The sequence below is a fragment of the Panicum virgatum genome, chromosome 1N (genome assembly GCF_016808335.1).
Source record: "Panicum virgatum strain AP13 chromosome 1N, P.virgatum_v5, whole genome shotgun sequence".
NCBI classification, from domain to species: domain Eukaryota; kingdom Viridiplantae; phylum Streptophyta; class Magnoliopsida; order Poales; family Poaceae; genus Panicum; species Panicum virgatum.
The window spans coordinates 10,772,427-10,798,652 of record NC_053145.1 but is presented as its reverse complement, the minus strand read 5'-3'; the positions used below and the strand labels follow the sequence as shown (position 1 = coordinate 10,798,652).

Below are 26,226 nucleotides of genomic sequence, written 5' to 3'. Positions count from 1 at the left end.
GTGATGTGCTTGAATGCGATGATTGTCCTATCTTTAAGTCTGATCTAGCTTCTTTGCAGTCTAAGTTTGCCACTGTTGTTTGTGAACTAGAGGAGTTTAGATCTAGGCCTATTCTGCTTGGTGCCTGTAAGTTTTGTCCCACGCTTAGGTCGGTCCTAGATGAGAAGAACGCCTTGATTAAGTCTTTGGGGAAGACTAAGGTCGGGGAGTCTAGCCCACCTATTTATTGTCATGTTTGTCCTGGTTTGATCTCTGATTTGGATAATCTTGCGGTAGAGAAAGCCAACTTGGAGAATGAGAATACCTATCTTAGGGCGATTCTTAGTTGGGTTTCTGCTAGTGAGCAGCAGTTGGGCATGATGATCAAGCAGTTCAAGCATGGTGATGGGTTTGGGGTCGGTTACACATACATGAAGTTAGACTTTGACAAGTTGTATGGTAAGATCGGCAAGGCTGCTGGAGCTCCAAGTGCTCTGAACACTGCTAGCACGAGCACTCAGCCTTCACTTGTTGACCCCATGGATGGTGTGCTTAAGGAACCATCAAAAGCACCTCCACAGAAGCAGGTTTGGGTTCCAAAGCCCAATGAGCTAAGGAATCCCCTCGATACGCTCCCTGCTGCCACAGCCCAGGTTACCCAGAAGAAAGGGGCTGCTCCTCCCCGTCCACAGGCTAGGCCTCCACCTCCCAAGAGAGAGGTGAGGTACCACTGCGAGTACTGTGACAGAGAGGGTCACCTGGAGGAGTTTTGCTTCAGAAGGAAGCGGGCTGTGAGGCGTGAGCAGGAGAGACGCAACTCGGACATGTACTCTGCTCGGGTGCATGGTCCTCCTCGCCGTGGTGGTAGGCAAGATGCTAGGGCGCGCCGTGTAGGTGGAGGACAGGGAGACAGTGGAGGTTACCGTGCTCCAGCGGGTGGTCGCTTTGCCGGTCGTGCTCCTGGTCGTCCTCAGTACGACTATGGACCACGGAACCGAGGCTTTGGAGGAGGTTACGATGCACCACGCTTTCCTCGCGGTGGTGGTCGTCAGCCTCGCGATAGGCATGACAGGGGATACGCTTTGCCTAATTTTGCTAACCCTTCTGTAGAGCAAATGGCTCGACGCCGGTTTGCCTCACACTTTGCTAACCCTAGTGTTGAGACATTTGCTCACTCTTTGTCTCACTACTGATGTGCAGGTCGGAGGCTTGAAGAACAGGTGGATCATGGACTCCGGTTGTTCGCGCCATATGACCGGGAATGACAAATGTTTCTCCAGCCTCATCCCAACGCGCCACAAAGAATACATCATATTTGGGGATAATGGTAAGGGCAAGGTACGTGGTGTTGGCGCTGTTAGAGTTTCTGATCGCTTCACCCTGAGAGAGGTTGCTTTGGTTTCTAATCTTGGCTTTAATTTGCTCTCTGTTTCGCAACTTTTTGATGAGGGGTTTGAAGATCGCTTCAAGAAGGGTTGTTCTCGAGTTTTGGATTCCAGAGGAGACCTGGTTTGCCGGATCGTTCCTCGTGACCGAGTTTTCTTGGTTGACTTCTCTGGAACTTCTCTTGGCCCTTCTCTTTGCTTGTTGGCTGGTCCTTCTTCTGATCTGTGGAAGTGGCATAGGAGACTTGGACATTTGAGCTTTGACTTGTTGTCGAGACTTAGCTCACTTGGCCTAATCCGAGGATTGCCCAAATTGAAGTTTGAAAAGGACCTTGTTTGCCATCCGTGTCGCCACGGAAAGATGATTGCTACTTCTCATCCGCCTGTTAATCGGGTGATGACCGCTCACCCTGGAGAGTTGTTACACATGGACACAGTTGGTTCTTCTAGGGTGATGTCAGTTGGTGGGAAGTGGTACGTTCTTGTGATCGTGGACGATTTTTCTCGCTATTCTTGGGTCTTTTTCATGAGAACCAAGGATGAGGCTTTCGAGTTTGTTCGAGACTTGATATTGAGGTTGAAAAATGAGCTACCCCAGGCATGAGAGCAATTCGCAGTGATAATGGCACAGAATTCAAAAATGCTCGTTTTGACACCTTTTGTAGTGATCAATGGCTTGAACACCAATATTCTTCCCCTTACACTCCACAGCAGAATGGGGTTGTAGAGCGGAAGAATCGAACGTTGGTTGAGATGGCTAGGACGATGCTCAATGAGCATAGGACTCCTAGAAAGTACTGAGCTGAGGCGGTTAACACCGCTTGTTATGTGTCCAACCGCATTTTCTTGCGTGCTTTCATGCACAAGACTTCTTATGAGTTGCGATTTGGATGCCAGCCCGTGTTGACCATCTCAGAGTTTTCGATTGCCGGTGTTTTGTGCTAAAAGAAGGAAATCTTGATAAATTTGAGTCTCGCTCGTCTGACGGCATTTTTCTCGGTTATGCATCCCATTCCAGAGCATACCGTGTGTTGCTTATTGATTCTAACATCATCAGAGAGACTTGTGAAGTCACTTTCGACGAGACTGCACCGTGCAATGCTTCTGTCTTTGAAGTTGCAGGAGAAGATGAGCTCGGCACCTCCATCTTTGAAGATGAGGAGGAAGAAGCTGCAGAGGGTGATGCTGAGGCTACCACGCGTGCTGTGGACCCAGCCGTCTCCGCCACGAGCTCGGACGACGATGACGGCCCCGATCCTACTACCTCTACTTCTCGGGGGCCGGTCGAGCAGGTGACTCAGCCTTCACCAGCTGCACCTGAGGAGGCACTAGCTTTGGTTGAGGAGGAGGCAACTTCGACAAGGGAAGCACCGCGACACATTCAGCGTCGTCACCCACCTCAACAGATGCTAGGTGACCTCAACGAGCGAGTCACACGGTCCAAGGTAACAAGTATCGCTGGCTTTGCTCATTCAGCGTTTGTTGCCTCTTTTGAGCCCAAAGATATTGGACACGCTCTTTCTGATTCTAATTGGGTCAATGCCATGCATGAGGAACTTGAAAATTTTGAAAGAAACCAAGTTTGGGTTTTAGTCGAGCCTCCACCTGCTTGTAATCCCATCGGAACGAAGTGGGTTTTCAAAAACAAGCAGGGTGAGGATGGGTTGGTTGTTCGGAACAAAGCTCGTCTTGTTGCCCAGGGGTTTTGCCAAAAAGAAGGTATTGATTATGAGGAAACTTTTGCCCCAGTTGCTCATTTGAAAGCTATTCGGATCTTTCTTGCATTTGCTGCTTCCAGAGGTTTTAAAGTTTTCCAAATGGACGTTAAATCTGCCTTCTTAAATGGTTTTATCGAAGAGGAGGTTTATGTGAAATAACCCCCTGGTTTCGAAAATCCCAAGTTTCCAAACCATGTTTATAAACTTCAGAAAGCACTTTATGATTTGAAACAGGCACCTAGAGCCTGGTATGATAGACTGAAAACATTTTTGTTGGCTCAGGATTTTAAAATGGGATGTGTGGATAAAACTTTGTTCCTCAAGCGGTCTGGCAATGATTTCCTATTAGTTCAGATATACGTGGATGATATTATATTTGGTGGCTCTTCTCATGCTCTTGTCTCCAAGTTTTCTGAGCAGATGTCCAGGGAGTTCGAGATGAGCATGATGGGTGAGCTGCAGTTCTTCCTCGGGCTGCAGATCAAGCAAACTCCTCAGGTCATGTTCATTCATCAAGCCAAGTACACCAGGGACTTGCTGCGGAAGTTCGACATGAGTGACTTGTCACCTCAGCCGACTCCGATCAGCACTTCGACGGTGCTTGATGAGGACTTGGACGGTGAGGCGGTGGACCAGAAGGAGTACAGGAGCATGATCGGCTCTCTCCTGTACCTGATGGCGACGCGGCCGGACATTCAGTTCGGCGTCGGCCTCTGTGCTCGGTATCAGGCTTCGCCGCGCACCTCCCATAGGAAGGTGGTGAAACGCATCTTCAGGTATCTGAAATTCACCCCTGAGTTTAGTCTCTGGTACTCTGCGGATTCTTCTCTAGTTTTGGTCGGCTTTTCTGATGCCGATTTCGGTGGGTGTCGGTTGGATCGCAAGTCGACATCCAACACTTGTCAATTTCTCGGTACATCTTTGGTGTCTTGGTCCTCTTGCAAGCAGGCTAGCGTAGCGCTTTCTTCCCCAGAAGCTGAGTATGTTGCCGCCGCTAGCTGCTGCTCCCAGATCCTTTGGATGAAAACAAACCTTGCAGGATTATGGACTGAGTTACGATAGGGTTCCCATCTTTGTAGACAACATGTCTGCCATTAGCATTGCAAAGAACCTTGTCCCACACTCCAGAACCAAACATATAGATATCTGGTTCCACTTCCTGCGAGACAATCATGAGAGAGGTCACATAGACTTGAATCATGTCCCTTCAGAGAGGCAAACTGCAGATATCCTAACCAAACCACTTGAGCAGGACACCTCTGCTCGCTTGCGAGGGGAGCTTGGGGTTTGTTACCCCTTTTGATCGCTAATTTTTCCCTGGTTAGATTTGTAGGTCTTGTTTGTTTTTCTCTTCGTTTTCTAGGTTTGGTAATTGCATTGTACATATGCATTGTACATTTATGCATTTTGCATTGCCCCACTTGCACTAGCATTCCTGTATACATTGCTATGATCTCCTAGTGCTTGCTAGTGTGAGTTTATAAATGTGATCATGTATAGCTTGCTCCACTGTGTATATGACATCATCTGAGTTAAGCTATTTTGCTTTGAAATTTTGAAAACATGGTCACCCTGTCTTGGCTACTAGCATATTAGGGCGTGATTGATATGCTTTGCTATCTCATTCATGCTAGTGTAGCCTTTCGTTCAGCAATTCATACTTGACATGATCTAAAATTGATGAAATTGCTTGAATTGTGCTTGAAATGGAATGGAAAGATCCAGGTGGGATTGCTTGTCACACTGATCGAGCTTTCGGGACGGCTCACCTTGCACTTGTGAGAACCCGGGCAAGGCTGTGCATGACTGAAACGAGTGCCTTAAGCTTCTGATTGCCTTTGGCATAGGTTTGGTCTCGTTGCTAAGTAAAGCATGACAAACTTTCAACCCCTGGCATTAAATTGCTTGATAAAATGAGATTGCAAAATCAATGTTTACAACATGCTCTGGATGTTTTTGGCTCACCTGTATGAGTTTGATTAGCACTATCTTTCATTCCCTACTTGCTAGTGCTAAATCAAGGGTGTTGCTTTATGTCTCCTAAACTGGAACATGCCTAGCTCTAAACTGATTTGATATACCCTGTTGAGCTAGATGCAGGTCTGGTTTATGGATGCACACATGCTTGTCACTAGATGATGCTCATATCCTTGTATCCCTGAATGCTTTCACTTACGCCTCCTACATTGCATTCATTGCATAGCATATGTTCAGGGGGAGTCTCAGTTTCAGGGGGAGCTTTAGGTCTAAGCCTTGATGTGTGCATGTGCCAACAAGGGGGAGAAGTTTAGTGATCAAACAAGGGGGAAAATTGTTTGATTTTTGAGAGAACCAAAAACTTGTTGAGCACAGGGCTTTGAGGGTGCATACATTTTGTGAGAGTTGCACTGGTAAGGGGGAAATGCATTCAGTGGGAGTTTCTGCTTTGTTTAGCTCCTGGTTTTCCCTTCGCTTCTGGCATGACTGTGTCAAGCCCTGCCTCTGTCTTTGAGGAGTCATGCGTGTGTTTGATCGATTGCGTCGAGCCGTTGCCCTTGTCTGAGGGAATCGATCTTTGCTTGGTCAAGTGACTTGTTCTTGCTTCTTTCGAGCTTTTGTCACTTGTTCAAGTTCTCTCTTGCTTCTTTGTTCTTCACTGTTTTTGTTTCAATCTTGGTAGTTTTTGGTTAACCGTGCGGTGTGATCGTGCGCTTGGTCTTTGGATTGCAGGTACACAGTCGTCAAGTGTCGACGGAGAGCTGCCGTGGAGGTGCTGTGGCTGATGGACTGTGCCGTGGAGGTTTTCTGCTGTTCGTCAGTTGCACCGGCGCTTTAGCTATCCACGGGCATCGGTTCAACTGGTGAAGCCTCACCAGCTTTCCCCACGTGCTACTTAACTCGTTTGACCGGCGTATAGAAAATTCATAGCGTCGGTTCATCCGGTGCATTGTTGGATTCATTTTGCCGCTCCTCTAGACAACTGCGCCAGCGCTTTAGAATTGAATACGTCGGATCAACCAGTGTTCATTAGTCCATTTTGAGGTCTCTCTGGACAACTGCACCGGTGTTCGTTTTGGATTTTGTCGGTTTATCCGATGTGCTATCATCGGTTGAACCGACGTTGTTTGTACCATAACGTCTGTTTAACCGGTGAGTGCTTCTTCTCTCCTGCCGGCTCTGTGACGTCGGTTGAACCGGTGGAGTATTTTTTTCCCACGTCGGTTTAACCGGTGTTAGTATACCGTGCTGGTTTTTGTGCTTATTCTTCGCTCTTGATCCGATCTTTTCACAGCTTGTTTCTAGAGTTTTTTGCTTGGTGTATAGCTCTACTATAGCTCCACCTTGCACACTCTAGAAGTGAGGGTTGGGTGCGCACTTGGGATCTTAAGCCGAGTTTCAGATTGCGATAATTTTTGTCTGGCTCTCATTCACCCCCCTCTGGTCGCCAGTTTCGGTCCCTGAAAATCAAAGACGAAATGGAGGAACGTGCTGACAGGTCTCGTTGGCTATCCCCTTTCACAACGGGGGAAACAAGATATGACTGACTGAGCCTAACCTAGCAGCAAATCTGACTGCCCCGACCCGACAGCAGGAAGCGACGAATCTGAACCGATCAGCCATCCCATGATCCATATACATACATCTCACTTGGTCACTGATCATTGCTGATCGACGATGGCAGACAACGAAAAAACACATCAGAATTAATTACTCTCAAGTCTCAACATCAACCCGGTCATCAATCTTACATCTCCACTACCTTACATTGTTACACATCTTACACGCCTACTGCTACCACCACAAAGCAAGAAGAGTCTGAACTCTGAAGAAAGCACATCAACCACAATACACAACAGGGTCCACGCCGGCGACCGGCCGGCAGCACGCCGCACCGGCCGGCGAGCTCATCGTCACGGGTCAGTTACTTGTAGTGGCGGAAGAAGGAGGCGGCCTGGGCGTTCTTGTAGGCGCTGCAGCCGACGAGGTAGAGGAAGACGAGGCAGACGGTGGCGACGACGAGCGCGATGTTGGCCTTGTGCCACTGGTCGCGGAGCGCCTCCAGGAGGCCGGCCTTGCAGGACTCGCAGTCGTAGCAGAGCTGGCCGGGGTGGTTGCTCCACAGCGCGCAGTCCGGGTCCGCCGCCGGCCGCGCCGGGCCCGTCCACTCCATCGGGCTCACGTAGGTGAACCCGCACACCGACGGCGGCTTGCAGCAGCCCGACTGCGCATCGCACACCATATGCTGCAGCGTCAGGTATTGCAAGGAAAAAAATCCAGGAAACATCTGGTCGTTTCATCAGCTAATTAAACATCTAATCTGAACATCGTCCACTCTGAAAACGTTCAGAGTGGATGAACAGATGACTGAAGCTACGACCTTGGTCACCAATCAGCTAAACATTACTCAGAGTACTGTAAGAAAAAAAGTCAGGAAACCTTTGGTCATTTTTAGATCAGATCATCTGGGTTTTCTCTTTTCAGCTTCTTGGTGGCATCAGGGTTCAGAGATCGAGCCAACACAGGTGGTTCCTGGAGATGGGTGGACGAGATCACCACTACCACCCTGCCAGTGCACTCGCTCCAATCCAAGAACCAACAGGGTGTCAAGTATTTTTAGCCCCAGAACGAGGTGATGGAAACATACACTAGTAGAAATTGCTATCGCCAGCACGGAGATCCGCAATGAACAAGAGTATAAATCTCAGTCCCCCATGCACCGTCCCATGACCCTTGTCTCTGACCATGTTCCTATCAGAGTTACACTTGTACGCATCTCATCTCGGAGAATACTCTAGTACTCACCTCCGTTCTAAACTACAGCTCACTCTATTAGCTAGCTTTGTCACAAATCAAATATTTCTATTTTTGATGAAGTTTATAGAAAAAACAAACATTTATACAAGCCAGTTAATTCATGAAATATGGTACTATAGATGTTAATGTACCTTTTCAAAAAAAAACTGATTAAAGCTAGAGTAGTTTCAAAAGACCCTGTGGTGTCAATTGCGCAAAAGTGTTCTTTTCCGACCAAGAAATCGACCCCCACGAAATTATGTTCCCGGTCTACATCAGTTTCTGATTCGATCTAGAGAGAAGCTTGATTATTATTTGGACCTACACATGGATGCCCCTTTAGACCATTTGGCATTAGTGCGGTGGTGAAAGGCGAGGAGGCCCACGCCGCAGCCACTGTAAAGATGCCGATGATTAACCGTATCTTTTTCCTAATCCCCGTCATAAATAAAGCTTGTCATCTGATTCCTCCTATCACCTTCTAGTAGTACTGCCATCTAGCATCTCTAGATGGGTCCAAATTGATTGATAAATCCTGAAGCATAAAAATTATTCTTTTCTTTTTTTTCTTAGACCTACCAATGTGTCACTAGCTACTGTACCTACCACTGTGCATGCTCAAAGTGGCAACTGCTTTGATTTTCAGATGTTGACAAAAAAAAAGTTTGCATTTGAACCATGCTATTACTACTAGTTCAGAACTTGTAGTGGATTTTTATGTAGTATTAAGAAAAATTATTGCGGTAATGAAATCTCATGAGCTCAATCAAACAACAGTGATGTCTGATGAGGAGGTGAAAATAATGTGTGTGGGCAGGATCAGGATGACAGGAGGAGTGTGGGGAAGTGAGCTGAATCATCACATAACCTGGAGCGGCGAGAGGTGTGACTGGTAGAACTGCTCGGCGTTGACGAAGGCGGCCTGGCGCTGGAGCTTCTTGCAGGTGTCGGAGACGGCGAGGCAGGCCCTGATCTTCTCCCAGCGGCCGGGGTCGTCGGAGACGTAGCCGCGGAGCCACATGGAGAAGCCGTCGAGGCGGTAGTCGTCGTAGGCGCGGCCGAGGACGGGGTAGGCGCCGGAGCCCCGGGTGACGGCGAAGGCGAAGACGAGGAGCGCGATGAGGAGCACGATGAGCGCGGCCATGGCGAAGAGGTAGAAGGCGAGGAGGCGGCGGCGGTTCCAGTAGGCGCCGACGAATCCCGCCAGGGCGGCGAGGAGGAGCAGCCCGCCGAGGATGGCGACGGGCCAGCGCGCCAGGCGCGCGCACTCGTCGCCCTGCGCGGAGGCGAACCAGACCCCCGACGCGATCACGGGCACCGCGCAGATCAGCGCCAGCAGCGTCACGCACGCCGTGATGTTGTTGCTCACCGCCATGGCGGGCGGGCTGCGCGCTGGTGCCGGTTCCGCGGCGGCGGCTGTGGCGTGGGCGGTGGTGGTGGAGTTCAGGGGTGGTGTGGTGGCTGGCGAGTGGCGTTGCCCGGATTGGCCGGATGGGCGAGCAAAAAGAGGGGGGGCTTTGGCCTTTGGGGGAAAGGTGGCGGGGGTTTCCGGGGAGGATGACGTGTGGGTCCGGGGAAGGGTTTGTCAGGGATGGCCCACTGCCGACGTTGCGAATTCGGGGCGTGCGCGTGGTGTGGGGGATTCGATGGGCTCGCGTCGGGTAGGCACTGTGGCGTAGGCATGGTTGGGTTCGCTCGCGGCATGCCACACGTGTGAACGGAGAGAGAACAGATGACGGGTTCACACGGCCACACGGACGCAGGCTCGCAGTTTACGACTTAGAATGAATAGTACTCGGCTGCTAGATTGAATAGTATTATATGAGAAAAAATAAATCGTAATAAGACAAATCAAGGCAAGTCTAAACTAACTGAACAGACTTCTTTCTTTGCGTCCCGTTGCTTAGAACAGGAGGGCATGTTCAGAGAAGAAACAAAGAGCACGAAGGGCCCGGCACTCTGTTGCCCTCTGGAAGCTACCAGATGGATACTGGGGATCGCCAGCGGCTGCGTGCTTCCGTCCGTGCCATGCCTTCTTCTTTTCTCTGGAACTGACGCCGCCCGCTGGCACCGTGCTTCGCCTTTCCGCCGCCTTCTCTTCTCGTCCGGACGTAAAGAGGCATGTCGTCGAGCGTTCCGTTGTCTTTCGGCCTTTCGCAGTTCGTTCGGTTCCGCGGGTGAGGCGGGCGCGAAGGATCCGGCGACACGGAGCGGGGCCGGGCACCATGGATCTGGGAGGGACCTGCGTGAAGGCACATGGCGAGCTCGAGCTTTCGACACGAGCGAGTGGCCGGCCCGGTGGAAAAGCCCCACATCGGTTGTCCACTTGTCTATTTCTGCGGGGAAAGCAAGCATACTTTTTTTTTTAAGGAAGCCGTATTTTTTTCCGTTTTAACTTTTTTCAAAAAAGATTTTTATATTTAGATTTCTGAAAAATAAATTATAAAATTTTAGATTCAAAGGATCGGCGTCACGAGCTATAGTGCCCAGCTCCGAGGTAACACGTTTCAATGCTCATAATGTCGAGATGTTAGGCTATATGCTGAGCTGGTATCCACGTGGCAGCTAGCTCGGCTGCAAGACGTCATGGGTCATGGTGCCGACTCTCGGGATCCAAGGACCTATATAGTTTTCTTAAGAGTCCAAATGTGAATATGTGTTTTAAAAAAAGTTTAAATTGTAAAAAGTACGGAGAGCCAGCCATATGAGTCGGCCACGCCACGCGGCGGCGTCGTGGGCCGTACACGAAAACCCACATGGTCTCGTCGTGTGCCACGGGCCAAAAGCCCAGCCCGCCAGCCGACCGCTCTTCCTCAACACGGCCTGCTAGCTGCCCAGCCTGCTTTATTGGGTGCCTACTCAAGGCCCTCTTGGGCCCATCTCTCAGCCGCGGCCTGCAGCGCCCCTCCCCCCCCGGTGAGCAGTGTTCGGCAACTCGGCGTCGCGTCGCGGGCGGCGGCCACGGCGGAGCTCCACTTCCCTGCTGATCCCCGACCGGCAGCAGCAGCTCCCCCCACTCCCGCGCCCCGCACGACCCCTCGCCGGCGCGGACGGGGCATGGCGTCCGGCGTCCGGGACCCGGAGCCCCCGCGGCCCTCTCGCGCGCTCGCCCACCTCGCGGCGCTGCTGCTGCTGCTGCCCGCGCTCCTCCTCGCCTCCTCCTCCTCCCCCACCGCCGCCGCCGCCGCGATGCACAACAACAACTGGGCCGTGCTCGTATGCACCTCCCGGTTCTGGTGAGCACGCCTCCTCCTCCTCCCTATCCCCTCCGCTTCCGGTGACTCTTTTGCCCCTCCCTGCCCGCCTGGCTGGGGATCCGGTCCGCCCGCGCTGTGCTGGATCGGTCGGCGGGGCGCGTGCTCTCGGCCGGGCGTCTCGAGTAGCGCGTTTGATGCGAGTTCCGACTCGACTGGAAGCGGATCGCGCCGGTTGATTCCGTCCTGGCTTTACTAGATTCTGGACTTGTGCATCCCTGTTACTAGCTACCGGATCAGTGTTGGTGCATTCAAGCAGTGATGGGGGCTGCTTGTTTCGATCATTCGTTGGTTCTATTCGGGCGGAGTTAATAATGCTATGCCGCATGTGGAAAACCACATTTGGGAATTCTGGAGCTTCCAATAACTGCAGTACCAGTGCTTATTATTAACAAAACGTAGTTCAGTTTTGTTGTTGAGATCTTAACTAGGGTAATTGGACTATAAGCTGTTATCTTCTCACCAGGATGTGTGGTGCAAGAATTATGAATTCAAATACTTCAACTATGTTAATGCAAGTCTACTCACTGGCTTACAAATTTCATATTCATTCCTACGGAAAGTTCTGGTCTAGATGCCAATAGTTTTCCATGTCTGTTCAATTATAGGGTGATTTATCCTTGTTAAGCTTTCATAATCTAATATGGCAATAACATTCAGCTAGGTCCCTGGTGTTTTGGCATTATCTGCACATAATTCTTACCAACTATTGTTGATTTCCCCAGGTTTAATTATCGACATATGGCGAATACTCTGTCTTTGTACAGGTAACATGTTGAACTAGATTCATGTGGCGTTATCCTGTCTACATATTATTCCTTATTGTATCTTTTCTTTTCTTTTTTTTGGGTTAATTTCAGGACTGTTAAGAGATTAGGAATACCTGATGAGCGAATCATACTTATGTTGGCGGATGATATGGCTTGCAATCCTAGGAACAGTTATCCTGCCCAAGTTTTCAACAATGAGAACCACCAGCTAAATCTTTATGGTGACAATGTTGAGGTGAAGCTCGGCACTCTGAAAATATTGCTACTGGACATCATAGTGCCTATATGAACGCTATATGATGCACTTCAGAATACTTTGGAGAATTTGATACTTGTCTGCCTATATGATAAAAAAAAGAAAAAGAAAATACTTTAATTTTATCCATTTCTACATTTTTCATGACAGGTTGATTATCGAGGGTATGAGGTCACAGTGGAAAACTTTTTGAGAGTTTTGACTGGCAGACATGAAAGTGCGGTACCAAGATCAAAGCGTCTCCTAAGTGATGAAGGAAGCCATATTCTTCTGTACATGACTGGGCATGGAGGTGATGAGTTTTTGAAGTTCCAAGATTCTGAAGAGCTTCAGAGCCATGACTTAGCAGATGCAGTGAAGCAGATGAAGGAGAAACATAGGTGGGTTATTCTTCATCAATTTATTATATTATAGTTTTCATTCTACTGTAGAAAACTCCACTAGGTACAAATCAAGGAATTTCAACAATCAGATGCTGTCTTACCCTCTTCAGGTTAGAATAGTTGGTTCTGACATCTTCTCTTTTATCCATGTTTCAGATTTAAAGAGCTGCTGATAATGGTAGATACTTGCCAAGCTGCTACTCTCTTTTCACAGGTTTGTTTCACTGGTAGAAATACTTGCAATATACACTTGGGCCATGGCAACTTATTTCGCATCACTTTAGATTTTATACTCTATATCTCCATAGCCATACCTGACATATTTTATATGTGCAGCTTCATTCACCTGGTGTTTTGGCGATCGGTAGCAGCATGAAGGGTGAAAACTCTTATTCTCACCATCTTGATTCGGATGTGAGTAAATGCTTTCCATTTTCAATGTTGGCAGATATTCTTTGCGAATGTATTTTGCCTTACTATTTTCATGAAGCTTATCAATCTGATCATCATTTTTTTGTGTCAGATTGGTGTTTCTGTTGTTGATAGGTTTACCTATTATACACTTGCTTTCTTTGAGAAACTGAACATGTATAGCAATGCCTCATTGAACAGGTAAAAGTGTAACACAAGCTTAATTGCTCTTGCTTATGTTATGCGTGCTGATGTTCTAATAAGTTTTTGGTATGGTAAATTTTTCCATATAGAATGTGTTATTCCGGTTCTAGGGCTTACAATGATGTGAATTGAATAAAAAAACATGGCTCGTTAAATATAACATGCGATTGAGTCTGTTGTTCTGTTTGATGGTTTTCAAGTGATAAAATAATAGTAGAAGAGCTATATCGGCACACTATTTTTGGTACCATATAAGAAATTGAAATTCACTGATGGAAATTGGCAAACTCTATCATACCATTCTGTGGTCGTATTGGGGCTTATATTGTGCGACATAAAAATAGCATCTAATTTTTAACAACAAGCATGGCAAAGATGAAAATGACACTAGAGATCAAAGAGGATACACTACTATATTGAATATCTGCTGAAAGAAAGTAAGCTGCCAAATAAATTACTGCTATTACCATTCTCAAACATTGTTTTGGTTGACTTTACTGACCTTTGGGAATATGTTGTGTCATATTCTGTACTAAAACTTTGTGGGATAACATTGAACTATATTCAGGTTCACATGTCAAAAATAGTGTAGCCGAGTAACTCCACATAATAATGCACTTTTGTCCATATTGTATTTCAATAATGTTCGTATTTCTTACGTTGCAGTCTTTTCAACTCATATGATCGTTCTATGCTGATGTCTACTGCATATTATCGAATGGATCTTTATGAGCGGCCCTTGAATGAGGTATTTATGAAATAATATATATTTCTGGATTGTAATTCACCATTTGATTGTTCACACAATATCCTTTTCTCTTTATTTTCTTTCATTGGTCAGGTGCCTGTGACAAATTTCTTTGGATCAGTCATGAAGACTCTCCATACAGATTCAGCCTACACAGGTTTCTTGTCTGCACATGACGATGAAACTCCCATGTCCATCAGAGATAATCAACATGATCAGTTCATGTCAAATAATGAGGCTAGTGCCAGAAGATCAAACAGAGAAAAGGTGAATATTAGCTTGAGAAAGTTTGAGATGGAATGTAGGTTATTTGCTTCAATCAATTTGAGTAGCCTAGAAGTTTGAGATGGCATCTAGGTTATTTGCTTCAATCAATTCAAGTATCCTAGAAGTCCTTGTTCTCTTATGCTATCTGTTTCTACTTTCTCTAGTTCTGCCAATTTACTATTGGGTTTCCATTATCATGATAATGGAAATGGGGTCGTGCCTGCTTTGGAGATTTTTTTAGAAGCTAATACTTTACAAGCTGCAACATGTAGGAGGCACAAATAATACCCCATGGATGGACAGAAGTTCTGCTTGAACAGCTGGAGGGCAAGAATACTGACACTGTTGTGCTGTATGGTCTGGGAGCCATGGGTATATTGTTGGCACTTTCAACCTGGTTATCATTGTAGGCACTACACACGTCATTCTCTTCCACAGAGCACTGAATCATACTAACCCCCTAGAGACTGGGATCAAAATAGAAAAGAACAAACCTTGGAGGTTCTTTTTTATTTTTCTCCTTTTTAAATTTCGTTACTGTCTATAAGAATTGGTTCTAAATTGATGTATGTAGTTCTTGTATGCACCTTCTGTTCTTATATGTTAGTACTCATTGTTTCACATGATCTTCTGGGAATAATTTGATGATGTGCTTTACAACTATTGCATCACATATCTGGATCAGTTTGATTGTTTTGATGAATATTTGAGTAGAGCTTTTCTGCATGCAGCTTTTGAAATATTAATATATCCATATTCAGGTCTTGGATGAAAAGAATAATAGGTCAATACTGAAATTTCTGAAGCATGTTGCATGGTGAGATTTTTTTTTCTTTTTACAGAAACCTGTTTGCATGCGAATGCCTGTAAATATGTTGTGCGAAACATAAGAAATATATACTGTATACTATCTATTTATCACAGAAAACGATCATTAAGAAGCACTTCTTCTGTGTTCCATTACCATACTGTATTTTAGTGCATTACAGAAAGTATATAGCTACATATACTTTTGACGTGATTTTGTGCAGCAATGCCAGATTGAAGCTGCAACTTTTGTTTAGTCAAGTATGCACATACTGACTGCCTTACAAGTTACAATACAGTTTTACCAGTTCCATGTGAGCGTGTCAGCTTACAGGGTGGGCACAAGTGTAACCACAGACCGCCCCAACCTGCCAGTGCCAAGTTTTCCATCCAATTTATGGTTTCTGGGGCGAACTTTATGTGTAAATGTGTAAGGTTTCTGACTGTGCTTGTGTATGCATTGTTACAAGAGCGGGATCAATAGAGGATGCTCTTAAATGTCTCTGATTTGGTCTTCCCCATGTACTGGGCTCTTGCATGGAAAAATGGTCATAAGTAACAGATAACAGCAAAGCTTATTTAAATTTAGTTCTGTCATCTTCCCTGTTCCCGTGTCCTGAGTTACTGAAATGGATTTGTTGCTACTGGCCTTGTTCTGGTCTTGGCATCTGGCAGCAAGCCTTAGTGTTCATCCCATCCATCAATATTCATGCTTTATGCTGAGAGTTTCTTTCACATACAACAGTATTCAAGCAAAGCAAAGATAAAGTGTTGGTTGCATTTACCAGACATGTTATCAGAGTGATCTGATTTCAGGACAGCTCAATGCTTGTTGCACACTACAGAGGGTGCTTGCTTTAGATTTGCAGTGAGGGAGTGTACTGTTGCATGATACTTTTTGCAGGCAGGATCAGTATATGGCAAGTCGTTGTCAGGGTTGTTATGATAACGGAGGAAAAGCTTCTGTTCTATCTATGCTGTTCTCCATTAAGGTAAGGTTGTCCCAGACTCCCAATGATCTACAGTTAGCACTTGCCAACTAGCAAATACCTACATGCCACTTCGTCAGATATTTTCTTTGTTGGATGCTCTGTAATAACTGCTGTGGGTTAGATGATGAAGTTTTCCAGATAAAATGTGTTGTATGGCATATTATATCATTCTTATAGGAGCTGAGTTTGTTGTTTCTACTGACTTACAGTTGGTGGTGTCACTGGAAGATTCGTAAGGGTACGAACCAGCCTCTGAGAAGGTAAGTATGCAGTTGGAAAGCAGGAAAGGGCAAAAAGGAAATCCTTCTTGGATCGTAAGGATGAGCAGCATGAGCATGGACATGCTGTATTTGGCATTTTCTGGATTCATCAGATGCTGGCTTGTTGGCATACCGGCTTGCTTTTGAAGCTTTGGATTGTTTGCATTAGGGTGTCTGATGGGGCCTTGTCAGAGGAACCATGGTACAAACTGTCAGCTATGGCAACTGCATACCTGTGCGTTGGGTGCGTTGAATCTTTTGGCAAATGTGTTGACATCTTTGTCTGACTGTTTACCGTGTCCGTGCTGATCTGGAATTATGGACGCGGAACTGGAAAGTCAAATCACTGAAACTCAGTATTGGTTGTTCAAATTTCAGATTCCTATCTGACTATTAGGCATTGTATAGGCCTGTGTATTTGTATAGGCCCATATTGGGCGTGTCGGTCCATATTGGGCATGTACTTCTTGTACTCCAAGCCATTGGCTCTATATAATGAAAGGTCACCCCCATCCCGATTAGGGTGTGCGGTGTTTCCCCATCTCTACCATTCTACATGGTATAGGGAAAATCACGATCCTCTTTCCACGCTTCCGCCCCAGGCGCTAGGTTTCCAGCCCTAGCCGCCGCGCCTCCTCTCCCACGCGCAGGGATTCCTCCCTGCGTGTCCACCCCGCACATCGCGCTACCGATCGCCTTGGTCTGCAGCGCGCCGCCCCCAGCCCCGCACAGGATCTCCCTCCCCGCGTGTCCACCTTCGGGCCCTGCGCCATCTCTCTAATCGCGCAGCGCCCTTCCCCTCGCCGCTATGACGTCCGCCGCTGCAACCCTCTCCGCCATGTCGAGCTCCACCACGTCGAGTTCTTCCAGCAGCGCCCTCACCAGCGGCGACTCCGCACTGCCCATCTTCATCCACCCAGCCGCGGGCGTGTGTGTGTGAAGACCCACGTCCCCTTCATGTTGGAGATCACCTCCAAGGCTCCAACTACCAGAAGTGGTCCTCCTACTTCAAGGTTCTGTGCGGCAAGTTCGGCCTCCGTCCGCACATCGACGCTCCCGGCGCACCCCTCCCTGATGATCCGCAGTGGATCATCGCCGACTCTTGCGTCAAGAGTTGGCTCTTCGGTTCCGTCGGCGACTCCGTCCTCGACCTCGCCTTGGCCGGCGATGACCAGACCGCCCGTGAACTCTGGGCGGCCATCGAGGAACTCTTCACCGCCAACCAGGAACCGCGCGCCGTCCTCCTTCTTGAGGAATTCCACACCCTCACGCAGAGTGATTCCACCATCTCGGAGTACTGCCAGCACATCAAGTTGAAGGCTGCTGAACTACAGGCCGTCGGCAACCCTATCCAGGGTCGCGCGCTCGTCCTCGCCATGCTGCGTGGCCTGAACCCTCGCTTCACCAGCACCGTAGACGACATCACCAACTCCACCGTCCTTCCGTCGTTCTCCCGCGCCCACGACATGCTCGTGCTCAAGGAGACCCGGCTTGCTCATGATGAGAAAGCCATCGCCAACACCGCCCAACTCGCGTCCGCCGGCTCCAGCTGCACCAGCCTGGGCGGGTGCCGATCCAGCGCCATGCCTGCCTCCTCGGGTGGGGCCACTGTGCTCAGTCGGCCCCCACCAAGTTTGGCAGCGGCCCCGGCAACAAAAAGAAGGGTGGTGGCTTCCGGAAGGGCAACAACGGCGGCAACGGTGGCGGCGGCCGCGTGCAGCAGCAGGCCCACAGCGGCGCCTCCACCAGCAGCGCCCCTCAGCCCTATAGCCCCAAGGGTCTGTGGCTCTGCTTCAACCCCTGGGCGCCACAGATGCCATCTCCAGTCCATCAGCTGGGCTCTGGGGCATGGCGCATTGGCATCCTGGGCGCTGCTCCTCAGGCACACACCGCCTTCGCCCCTCTTCAGGTGTCCCCGCCGGCTCCCATGTGGGATCAAGCGGGCCTCGTCGCCGCTCTCAACCAGATGGCGCTGCAGAACCAGTCCACCTGGGCCATGGACTCTGGGGCCTCATCTCACATGAGCCCCACGGATGGTATACTCCTGTCCCGCCTCCGTCCCTCTCATCCTTCTATCACTGTTGGCAATGGTCAAACTATTCCTATCTCCTGTCGTGGCGAGTCAGTCCTTTCTACAGCAGCGTCCAATTTTCGTCTTAGCAATGTTCTAGTTGTCCCATCCCTCGTTCGCAACCTTCTTTCTGTTCGCCAGTTTACTAGGGATAACAACTGTTCCATTGAATTTGACGCTCTGGGTTTTTCTGTGAAGGATCTTCTGACCAAATGTGTGACGCTTTGCTGCAATAGTGCTGGCAACCTCTACATCCTCCCTGCCGCTAGGGTTGAAAACGGGACGGGAAAATCCCGTCCCGACCGCCACCGAATCCCGTAAAAACCGACCGTATACCGTTTCGGCAAAAAAAACAGGAACAGGAAAAAAACAGGAAAAAACCGGCAGGAACGGGAACGGAAACAGGAGGGGTTGTTTCCCGACCATTTTCGCGGTTACCGTATTTTAGACAGGAATTCCCGTCAGTTGTTCCCGTTTTTGACCAATTGAGCCCACGGCCCAGGCGCTTCCCGCGGTCCCGACCTCCCCGCGATTCTGCCCGGCCCAAAATTGGCGAACCCTAATCCCCCAACCCACCTACTCGTCTACTACCCCGTCCGTCCCCCCCGAGTCCCAGGCTCCCAGCCGCCACTCCACTCGCAGTCGCATCGCATTCGCATCCGGCATCTCATCTCCCGGTCTCGATCTCCCTCAGTCCCTCGCCAGCCGCCACCGGCCACTGCTACTCGCCACCCGCCAGCGAGCCCAAGGACGCGCCTCGCCTCCTCTTCGAGATCCGCGCGGAGGCCCCTCCTCGACCGCTCCGACAGTCCAATTCCGGCGAGAGGTACCCACCCGCCGCCTCCGCATTGCTGCGCTCTTCTCTGTTTTCTTTTTCTTTCCTTTGCTTCGTTTTTCCTGGGGTGGATCCGGCAAGCTGGTTCCTTCGTTCGGCCGATTTGCTAGCGACCTGTGTTGAGCTGGTGGATTAGTTGCCTTTTTTTGGAATCCGCCATTGATTAGCGCGCGTCCGCGCCCAGCTCGGAGCCAGCTCAGCCCGCAGATCCGGTAACTGTTCGTGCAGGGAATCCAATGGATGTGAGAGGGTTCTAATGCACGCGCCAATCCTCCTAGGACCCAGGGCACCTGGCGACCTCTGCCTCTCACCTCTGCAATCTGCACCAGCCGGCAGCTGCCAGCGCCGGTGGTGCCCCTGCGTGCTGCAAACCTGCGACGCCCCGAACTCCGCAACGCCTCGGACGCCCCGACCCCGCCGGCATGGAATCCACGGGCAGCGGCGCACCAGGATCAAAGTCCCCACCGACCGGAGGTGTTTCTGCTTCAGCTGCAGGTTCGTCGGCATCCTAGCGCCGGTGCATCCTAGAGCCGCCATTGCCATTGGTGGTGCATACCACCAAACTTGCTGCTCCTACTCCGACATCAGGTAATTGGTGATTAGAAAGTTTATGTTCTCTGTGAACTAGTTAATTAGTTATTGCTTGTACTAGAAAGCTTCTGGATGGATACTCTCTGTATTGTACTTTGCTCAGCCATCAATCTTAAATACTCTCTGCTCTGTTGGCGAAATGCAAATTATTGGCTTCATCATATAGTCTTTTGCACAGAACATGATAAGATTAAATGTGTAAGCTTTGTGGTGACCTTGGTTGTTGTACTAGGAACACCAGAATAAGTAACTTCCTTTATTGGCTTGTAAAGTAGAATCAATTAGCGTTTATTTGCTGAAAATCTGCAATGTTGATCTACTGATTTTTAGTTTTTGAGTTATTCACATGATTTAAGTCTTTATTGATTTGATTTATCTGTTGGCAGGATCTAAGAGGTCAAGGAGTCAAGAACTTGGCTTGTGTTTGTCTAGTGCAACTCCTGCATCTAGCTCTATACCGACTGATGCATTTTCTTTGCCAAGTGGATTCGGTGCTGGTGGTAGCGGCAGTGGTGGTGATGGTGACACTGGCACTGGAGTAGCTGATGGTGGCAATGGCTCTGCAGCTAGTGGCAGTGGCAATCAGGGTACTACTGGTGGACAGCAAGGTGCAGGGGCTGCAGTTCCCATCATTGTTGAGGGTGATGACCCTTTGCCACCTAGAAAGAAGCAGAAGAAGTGCACATCTGATGTGTGGCAGTATTTTACTAAGAAGAGAGTGGTCATTGAGGACAATGGGAAGATATATGAACAGATTTGGGCTCATTGCGATTTCCCAAGATGCAAGCACAAGGGCAGATGTGAGAGCAATTATGGAACAACGGGATTTTGGACCCATCTGAGGGTAGCACATAGTATAGTGAAGGGCCAGCAGCAGCTCAAAGCTGAAACAGACAATAAAAAAGGTATTACTACTGTTGTTCCATACAAGTATGATGAAGAAGCCAGCTTAAGGAAATTTTACTTAGCAATAGTGATGCATGAGTATCCATTTAATATATCTGAGCATGAGTATTTTGTTGAATTTATCAAATCCTTGCGTCCTAGCTTTCCAATCAAATCTCGGGTTACCATTAGGAAAGAAATCATGAGCATGTTCTTAAAAGAAAAGGACCAGCTATATGCATACTTCAAATCTGTCTCTTGTCGGTTTAGTGCCACCATGGACATGTGGACTTCAAATCAAAACAAGTCTTACATGTGTGTCACATTACATTGGATAGATGACAATTGGTGCATCCAGAAAAGGATTGTCAACTTTGTGCATGTAGAGGGCCGTCATACTGGGACCAAGTTGTCTGAGACATTTACTGAACTCATGGTTAAGTGGTATGTTGACAAGAGATTATTTGCTTTGACCTTAGACAATGCATCAGCAAATGAAGTAGCAGTCAGAGATATCATTGCTGATTTAAGGGCCAATGCTAGTGCTTCAACTTTGGTATGTGATGGACTGTTTTTTCATGTGAGGTGTGCTTGTCACATATTGAACCTTGTTGCTCGTGATGGTCTGAGTGTAATCACAACCACAATAGAGAATATTAGACAGCTTGTACTTGCTGTCAAAGGATCTCCATTGCAATGGGAGGAGCTCATGAAGCGTGCAACTGAGTGTGGACTGGATACAAACAAGGGTCTTTCACTTGATGTTTCAACAAGATGGAATTCAACCTATTTGATGCTTCGAGATGCCTTGTACTACAAGAATGCATTCATGAGGCTGAAATCATCTGATCGTCGAAGGTATGAAAAAATTACTCCATCTCCTCGCGAATGGACAATGGCATTCAAGCTTTTCCAATGCTTGAAGAAATTCTTTGATCTCACTGAACTATTTTCTGGCACATTATATCCCACTGCAAATCTGTTCTATAGAGAGTTTTGTGAGATAAAGATTCTGCTAGGTGATTGGTCTATTAGTGAAAATACCACTATTAGTGCAATGGCTACTTCTATGAGTAAGAAGTTTGAAAAATATTGGAAGAAGTCATCCACTACACTAGCTGTTGCATGCTTTCTAGATCCTAGATATAAGAAAAGACTTATAGAGTTCTACATGAGAAAATTTTATGGCAATTCTTGTCAAGTTCATATTGATGAACTTGTTGATGTCATCAAGAAGTTGTACCAGTTCTATGCTGCTGAAGCACCCTCATCTTCGAGGCCTAAAAGTGGGTCAAATGAGCCTGGAGATACTGATACAGCAGACCTATTAGTGGACAATAGAGATGAGGAACTAGAGAGCTTTTTGTATGATAATGATGGAGCTAATGGTGATGATATGAATGAGTTGGATAAGTATATGGCAGATCCACCTCTGAGGCTCAGTGGTCAGTTTGATATCTTGGCATGGTGGAAGAACCAGACTGATGAATATCCTGTTCTTGCAAAAATAGCTTCTGAATCTGCTTTTAGTGCTGGTGGACGTGTAGTTGATCCTTTTCGAAGCCGCCTTGACCCTGAAATGGTTGAAGCATTAATGTGCATGAAAGATTGGGTTGCTGCAGAAAAAGAGCTTAGAAAAGCTCCTTAGTTTGCTCTTTGCTGTATACAATAATCATGAGTCTATGACCAATGTTGCTGATTTATGTGTCTTGGTTTAACTTTGATTTTCAGATAAGAAGGTTGGTTCAATTGTTGGTGATCTTGAAGTCATTGAGGCTCTTGTTTCAAAGCTTAATTTGCAGGTATTGTGTCCGCCAAGTTCCTTTAGAAATTTACCTAAACTGATCTATTGTCCATCAAAGTTTGTGTTCTGTACTTTTGCCCAATGATGCCTTCATGAGATATCATTTCATCTTCTGTACTTAATTAGCTAGCTCTGAACTTAAAATGTACTTGATTAATAGCTATCTGACATGTCTCTAATCTGCTATCTATATATTAGAAACTTTATATAGAAAAATTAGATGGTTGGCTGTGCTCCATGTGATATATAACTTTATATATAAACTTTATATTACAAAGGCTTGGTGCAAATATATGACTGCTCTCCTATTCTAGGACGACAATGTCGCAGACAGTGATGGAGAGGATGATGGGCCATTACCTAATGATGGGGAGTTCTTCGACTACTAGGGAAGTAGTGATCTGTTGGCTGCCAGTGCCAGCTACTTTTGCCCAATGTGGCATGTAATTTTTTTTTAATTTGGACCTTTGAAGTTTGAACTATGTCTGTGGTGTGGCCGGGTGACTGACTGATTGTCTAATGGAGACCGTGACAGTATGTTGCATTTGCATGCATCATGCATGTGTCGTTTGGGTGCTGCCGTGCTGGAGACAATCCGCTACTTGATGCTTATTTATCAAATCGATTATCTCATCTATTCTATGTATTGTTTGCAAATGAATGATGTATGGTTGTAATTATTGTGCCGAGCTAAATGTTTTGAGTGGTTACATGTGTTGTTCCCGATTTAAGTTACCGCTTCCCGATCGTAATCGACATGTTCCCGACCGATATGTTCCGTTCCCGATATCCCGTAATATCGCTTTCGTTTTCCCGTCCGCCTATCCCGTTCCCGGCAAAAAAAAACAGGAACAGGAATGGTTTAGGTGTTTTCCCGACCGTTCCCGACCGTTTTCATCCCTACCTGCCGCCCCACCAGCACCGCAAGCCCACCTCGCCATCTCCACCGACCTATGGCATCACCGTCTCGGTTATCCCGGCTCCTCCACCATCGACGTCCTTAGGAATAATCAGTTTATCCATTGTAATATGGCAGCAAACTCTATTTGCCATTCGTGTCAACTTGGGAAGCATGTGTGTCTCCCGTTTTCTGCTTCTAGATCTTTCACTTCTAGGCCTTTTGAATTAATGCATTGTGATGTCTGGACGTCTCCCATTACTAGTGTTGCTGGCGCACAGTACTAGCTCGTCATTCTTGATGATTTCACTCATTTTTGCTGGACTTTTCCTCTCATTCGCAAATCCGAGGTAGCTACCCATATTACCAACTTCTGTAACCTAGCACAGACTCAGTTCAATCTAGCCATTCACTATTTTCAGGCTGATAATGGCAAAGAGTTTGTAAACAATGCCCTAGCTACACTCTTTAGCTCCCGTGGCATTCAATTGCGCCTCTCTTGCCCTTACATCTCCCAACAAAACGGCAAGGCTGAATGTGTTCTTCGCACACTTAATAACATCATCCGGACGCTGCTGATCCATGCGCACATACCGCCTCCCTATTGGCCCGAGGCCCTCGCTACGGCAACCTATTTGCTAAATAGGCGCCCCAGCTCTACTGTCCAGAACGGCATTCCCTTCTCGCTGCTATACGGCTCGCCACCGGACTACTCCCACCTCTGTGTGTTTGGGTGCCTTTGCTACCCAAATATGACCACCACCTCCCGCCACAAGTTGGCACCTCGCTCTACAGCCTGCGTCTTTCTCGGATATCCCTCCTCTCATAAGGGGTATCGCTGTCTCGACCTCTCCACGCGTTGCATCATCATCTCTAGACACGTCGTCTTTGATGAGTCAAGCTTCCCGTTTAATCTCTACTCACCCAGGTCGTCTTCTAGCGATCTGGATTTTCTTCTTGCAGGCTCTGCCATGCCGGTGAGTTGCACTGCTACCATGGCCTCCCCCGCGGCTGCTCCGTCGCCTGTCGACGTTGAGCAACTACCTCCTCGCCGGGCTCACTTGGAGGAGCTCCCCGACCACCCCGCCATCTTGTGGCGTGGTCCTGTCGTCATTCCGGCACCTTGGCGACCAGCAGCAGCTAATCCACCTGCTGCGGCTGCTCCCGCAGCTCCCGCAGCTGCCCCTGGAGCACCCGCGGCTGCCCCTGCTGCACCAGTGCATCTCCCGTCCCGGCCGCCGGCTACCTTCGGCCGAGTCTACAGCCGGCGCGCCCGGGACGACTCCCCCGGATTGGCGGCACCGCTGATCCAGCCTCCTCCGCCTCCAAACCGGCCTGTCACTCGGCAGCAGACCGGCTCGCTGAAGCCCGTCCACCGCTTCGGGTTCCCGCCGCCGCTGCCGCCTGCGCCCACGGCACAGGTCGCCCTCGTCTCCACCGCCGTCTCCCCGATACCGGGGAACTATAGGAGCGCTCTCGCCGACCCCCAGTGGTGTGCTGCCATGGCGGATGAGTACCAGGCCCTCATCGACAACGACACCTGGCGTCTCGTCCCGCGACCACCTGGCGCGAACGTTGTGACTGGCAAGTGGATTTATAAGCATAAATTCCACTCCGACGGTTCCCTTGCCCGTCACAATGCTCGCTGGGTCGTTCGTGGCTTCACTCAGCGCCACGGCATCGACTACGATGAGACCTTCAGCCTCGTCGTCAAGCCGGCGAAGATTCGCGTCGTCCTCAGCATCGCCACCTCTCGTCATTGGCCGATCCACCAGCTGGATGTGAAGAACGCCTTTTTTCATGGCCACCTAGAGGAGACCGTCTACTGTCAGCAGCCTCTGGGCTTTGTTGACCCCGCTCGCCCCGATCATGTGTGTCTTCTGCAGCGATCCCTCTACAGCCTCAAGCAGGCTCCTCGGGCGTGGTACCAGCGGTTCGCCACGTACCTTCGACAGCTCGGCTTCTCCGCCTCGGCGTCTGACACCTCCCTCTTTGTGCTCCAAGAGGGGGGCGCTACGGCGTACCTGCTTCTCTACGTCGACGACATAGTCCTGAGCGTCTGCACATGGAGTTTTCCATGACGGGCCTTGGCGATCTACACCACTTCCTGGGGATCTACGTGACGCGCTCCTCCGACGGGCTCTTCCTCTCCCATCGCCAGTACGCGTTGGATCTTCTCCAGCATGCAGGCATGGCCGAGTGTCACTCTAATTCGACACCAGTTGACGTTCGAGCCAAGCTCTCTGCTATAGAGGGCTCTCCAGTCGCCGACCCCACCGAGTACCGGAGTCTTGCCGGCGCCCTTCAGTACCTCACGCTGACTCGGCATGATCTCGCATATGCAGTGCAGCAAGTCTGCCTGTTCATGCACGATCCGCGCGAGCCCCACCTTGCGCTTGTCAAGTGCATCCTCCGGTACGTGAAGGGTACTCTTTTGGCCGGTCTCTACATTAGCACTGGACCGGTCGACACACTGGTCGCCTACTCTGACGCTGATTGGGCGGGCTGCCCAGACTCCCGTTGCTCTACATCAGGTTTCTGTGTCTTCTTGGAAGACAACCTGGTGTCCTGGTCGTCCAAACGGCAAACCACGGTATCCCGGTCCAGTGCGGTGGCAATCCCAGTTTCTGTATTGCTCAATACCTTATGAAAGATGTGGCATCTGGAACTGTGAAGTGGGTGCCTACTTGCATGTTCAGAAATGATTTTACAAAAGGAAATGCAAATTACGTGGGGGCTAGACCCTATGCCGTACGGATTCTTTGGCCTATGTTTTCTGGTATCTTGTCTACATTGGTTCAACGGAATTCCGTCAGTATGAACAAAACATGTGGCTGATCTGATAGGAAATCATAAAAGTGGGCATAGTGCTCCGTGCAAGCTAGAGAGTTAGGCAGAAACGATCTCAACCCAAGACACTACTAGTAGTTTCTAT

At 48.6% G+C, this 26,226-nt stretch overlaps 3 protein-coding genes across 3 annotated transcripts; 2 read left to right on the top strand and 1 right to left on the bottom strand.

The window, feature by feature from the left end:
• Positions 1-6,737: 6,737 nt before the first annotated feature.
• LOC120655113 (tetraspanin-2-like) lies at positions 6,738-9,349 on the bottom strand. Its single transcript, XM_039932834.1, has 2 exons — positions 8,724-9,349; positions 6,738-7,283 (listed from the first exon to the last, which is right to left on the bottom strand). The coding sequence occupies exons 1-2, from the start codon at positions 9,228-9,230 to the stop codon at positions 6,984-6,986; spliced, it is 807 nt and encodes a 268-aa protein (XP_039788768.1). The 5' UTR covers positions 9,231-9,349; the 3' UTR covers positions 6,738-6,983.
• A 1,407-nt stretch (positions 9,350-10,756) lies between these two features.
• LOC120655112 (putative GPI-anchor transamidase) lies at positions 10,757-16,563 on the top strand. Its single transcript, XM_039932832.1, has 11 exons — positions 10,757-11,091; positions 11,835-11,876; positions 11,970-12,114; positions 12,286-12,515; positions 12,675-12,732; positions 12,855-12,932; positions 13,042-13,130; positions 13,800-13,881; positions 13,975-14,148; positions 14,421-15,947; positions 16,157-16,563. Exons 1-10 carry the CDS (start codon positions 10,913-10,915, stop codon positions 14,556-14,558), a joined length of 1,215 nt encoding a protein of 404 aa, XP_039788766.1. The 5' UTR covers positions 10,757-10,912; the 3' UTR covers positions 14,559-15,947; positions 16,157-16,563.
• Positions 16,564-25,368: 8,805 nt separating this feature from the next.
• LOC120653294 (uncharacterized mitochondrial protein AtMg00810-like) lies at positions 25,369-25,941 on the top strand. The gene has a single exon (XM_039931062.1). The coding sequence runs from the start codon at positions 25,369-25,371 to the stop codon at positions 25,939-25,941; it is 573 nt and encodes a 190-aa protein (XP_039786996.1).
• The last annotated feature ends 285 nt before the right edge of the window (positions 25,942-26,226 follow it).

What these genes read in the sequence shown, in the direction of transcription:
- LOC120655112 (XM_039932832.1), top strand. Translation starts at nt 10,913, where the DNA reads ATGGCGTCCGGCGTCCGGGACCCGGAGCCCCCGCGGCCCTCTCGCGCG. An exon ending in CTGCTACTCTCTTTTCACAG is followed by an intron (nt 12,733 to 12,854) that starts GTTTGTTTCACT and finishes TTATATGTGCAG; the next exon opens with CTTCATTCACCTGGTGTTTT. An exon ending in GAAGATCAAACAGAGAAAAG is followed by an intron (nt 14,149 to 14,420) that starts GTGAATATTAGC and finishes TGCAACATGTAG; the next exon opens with GAGGCACAAATAATACCCCA.
- LOC120653294 (XM_039931062.1), top strand. Translation starts at nt 25,369, where the DNA reads ATGACGGGCCTTGGCGATCTACACCACTTCCTGGGGATCTACGTGACG.
- LOC120655113 (XM_039932834.1), bottom strand. Translation starts at nt 9,230, where the DNA reads ATGGCGGTGAGCAACAACATCACGGCGTGCGTGACGCTGCTGGCGCTG. An exon ending in CACACCTCTCGCCGCTCCAG is followed by an intron (nt 7,284 to 8,723) that starts GTTATGTGATGA and finishes TGCGATGCGCAG; the next exon opens with TCGGGCTGCTGCAAGCCGCC.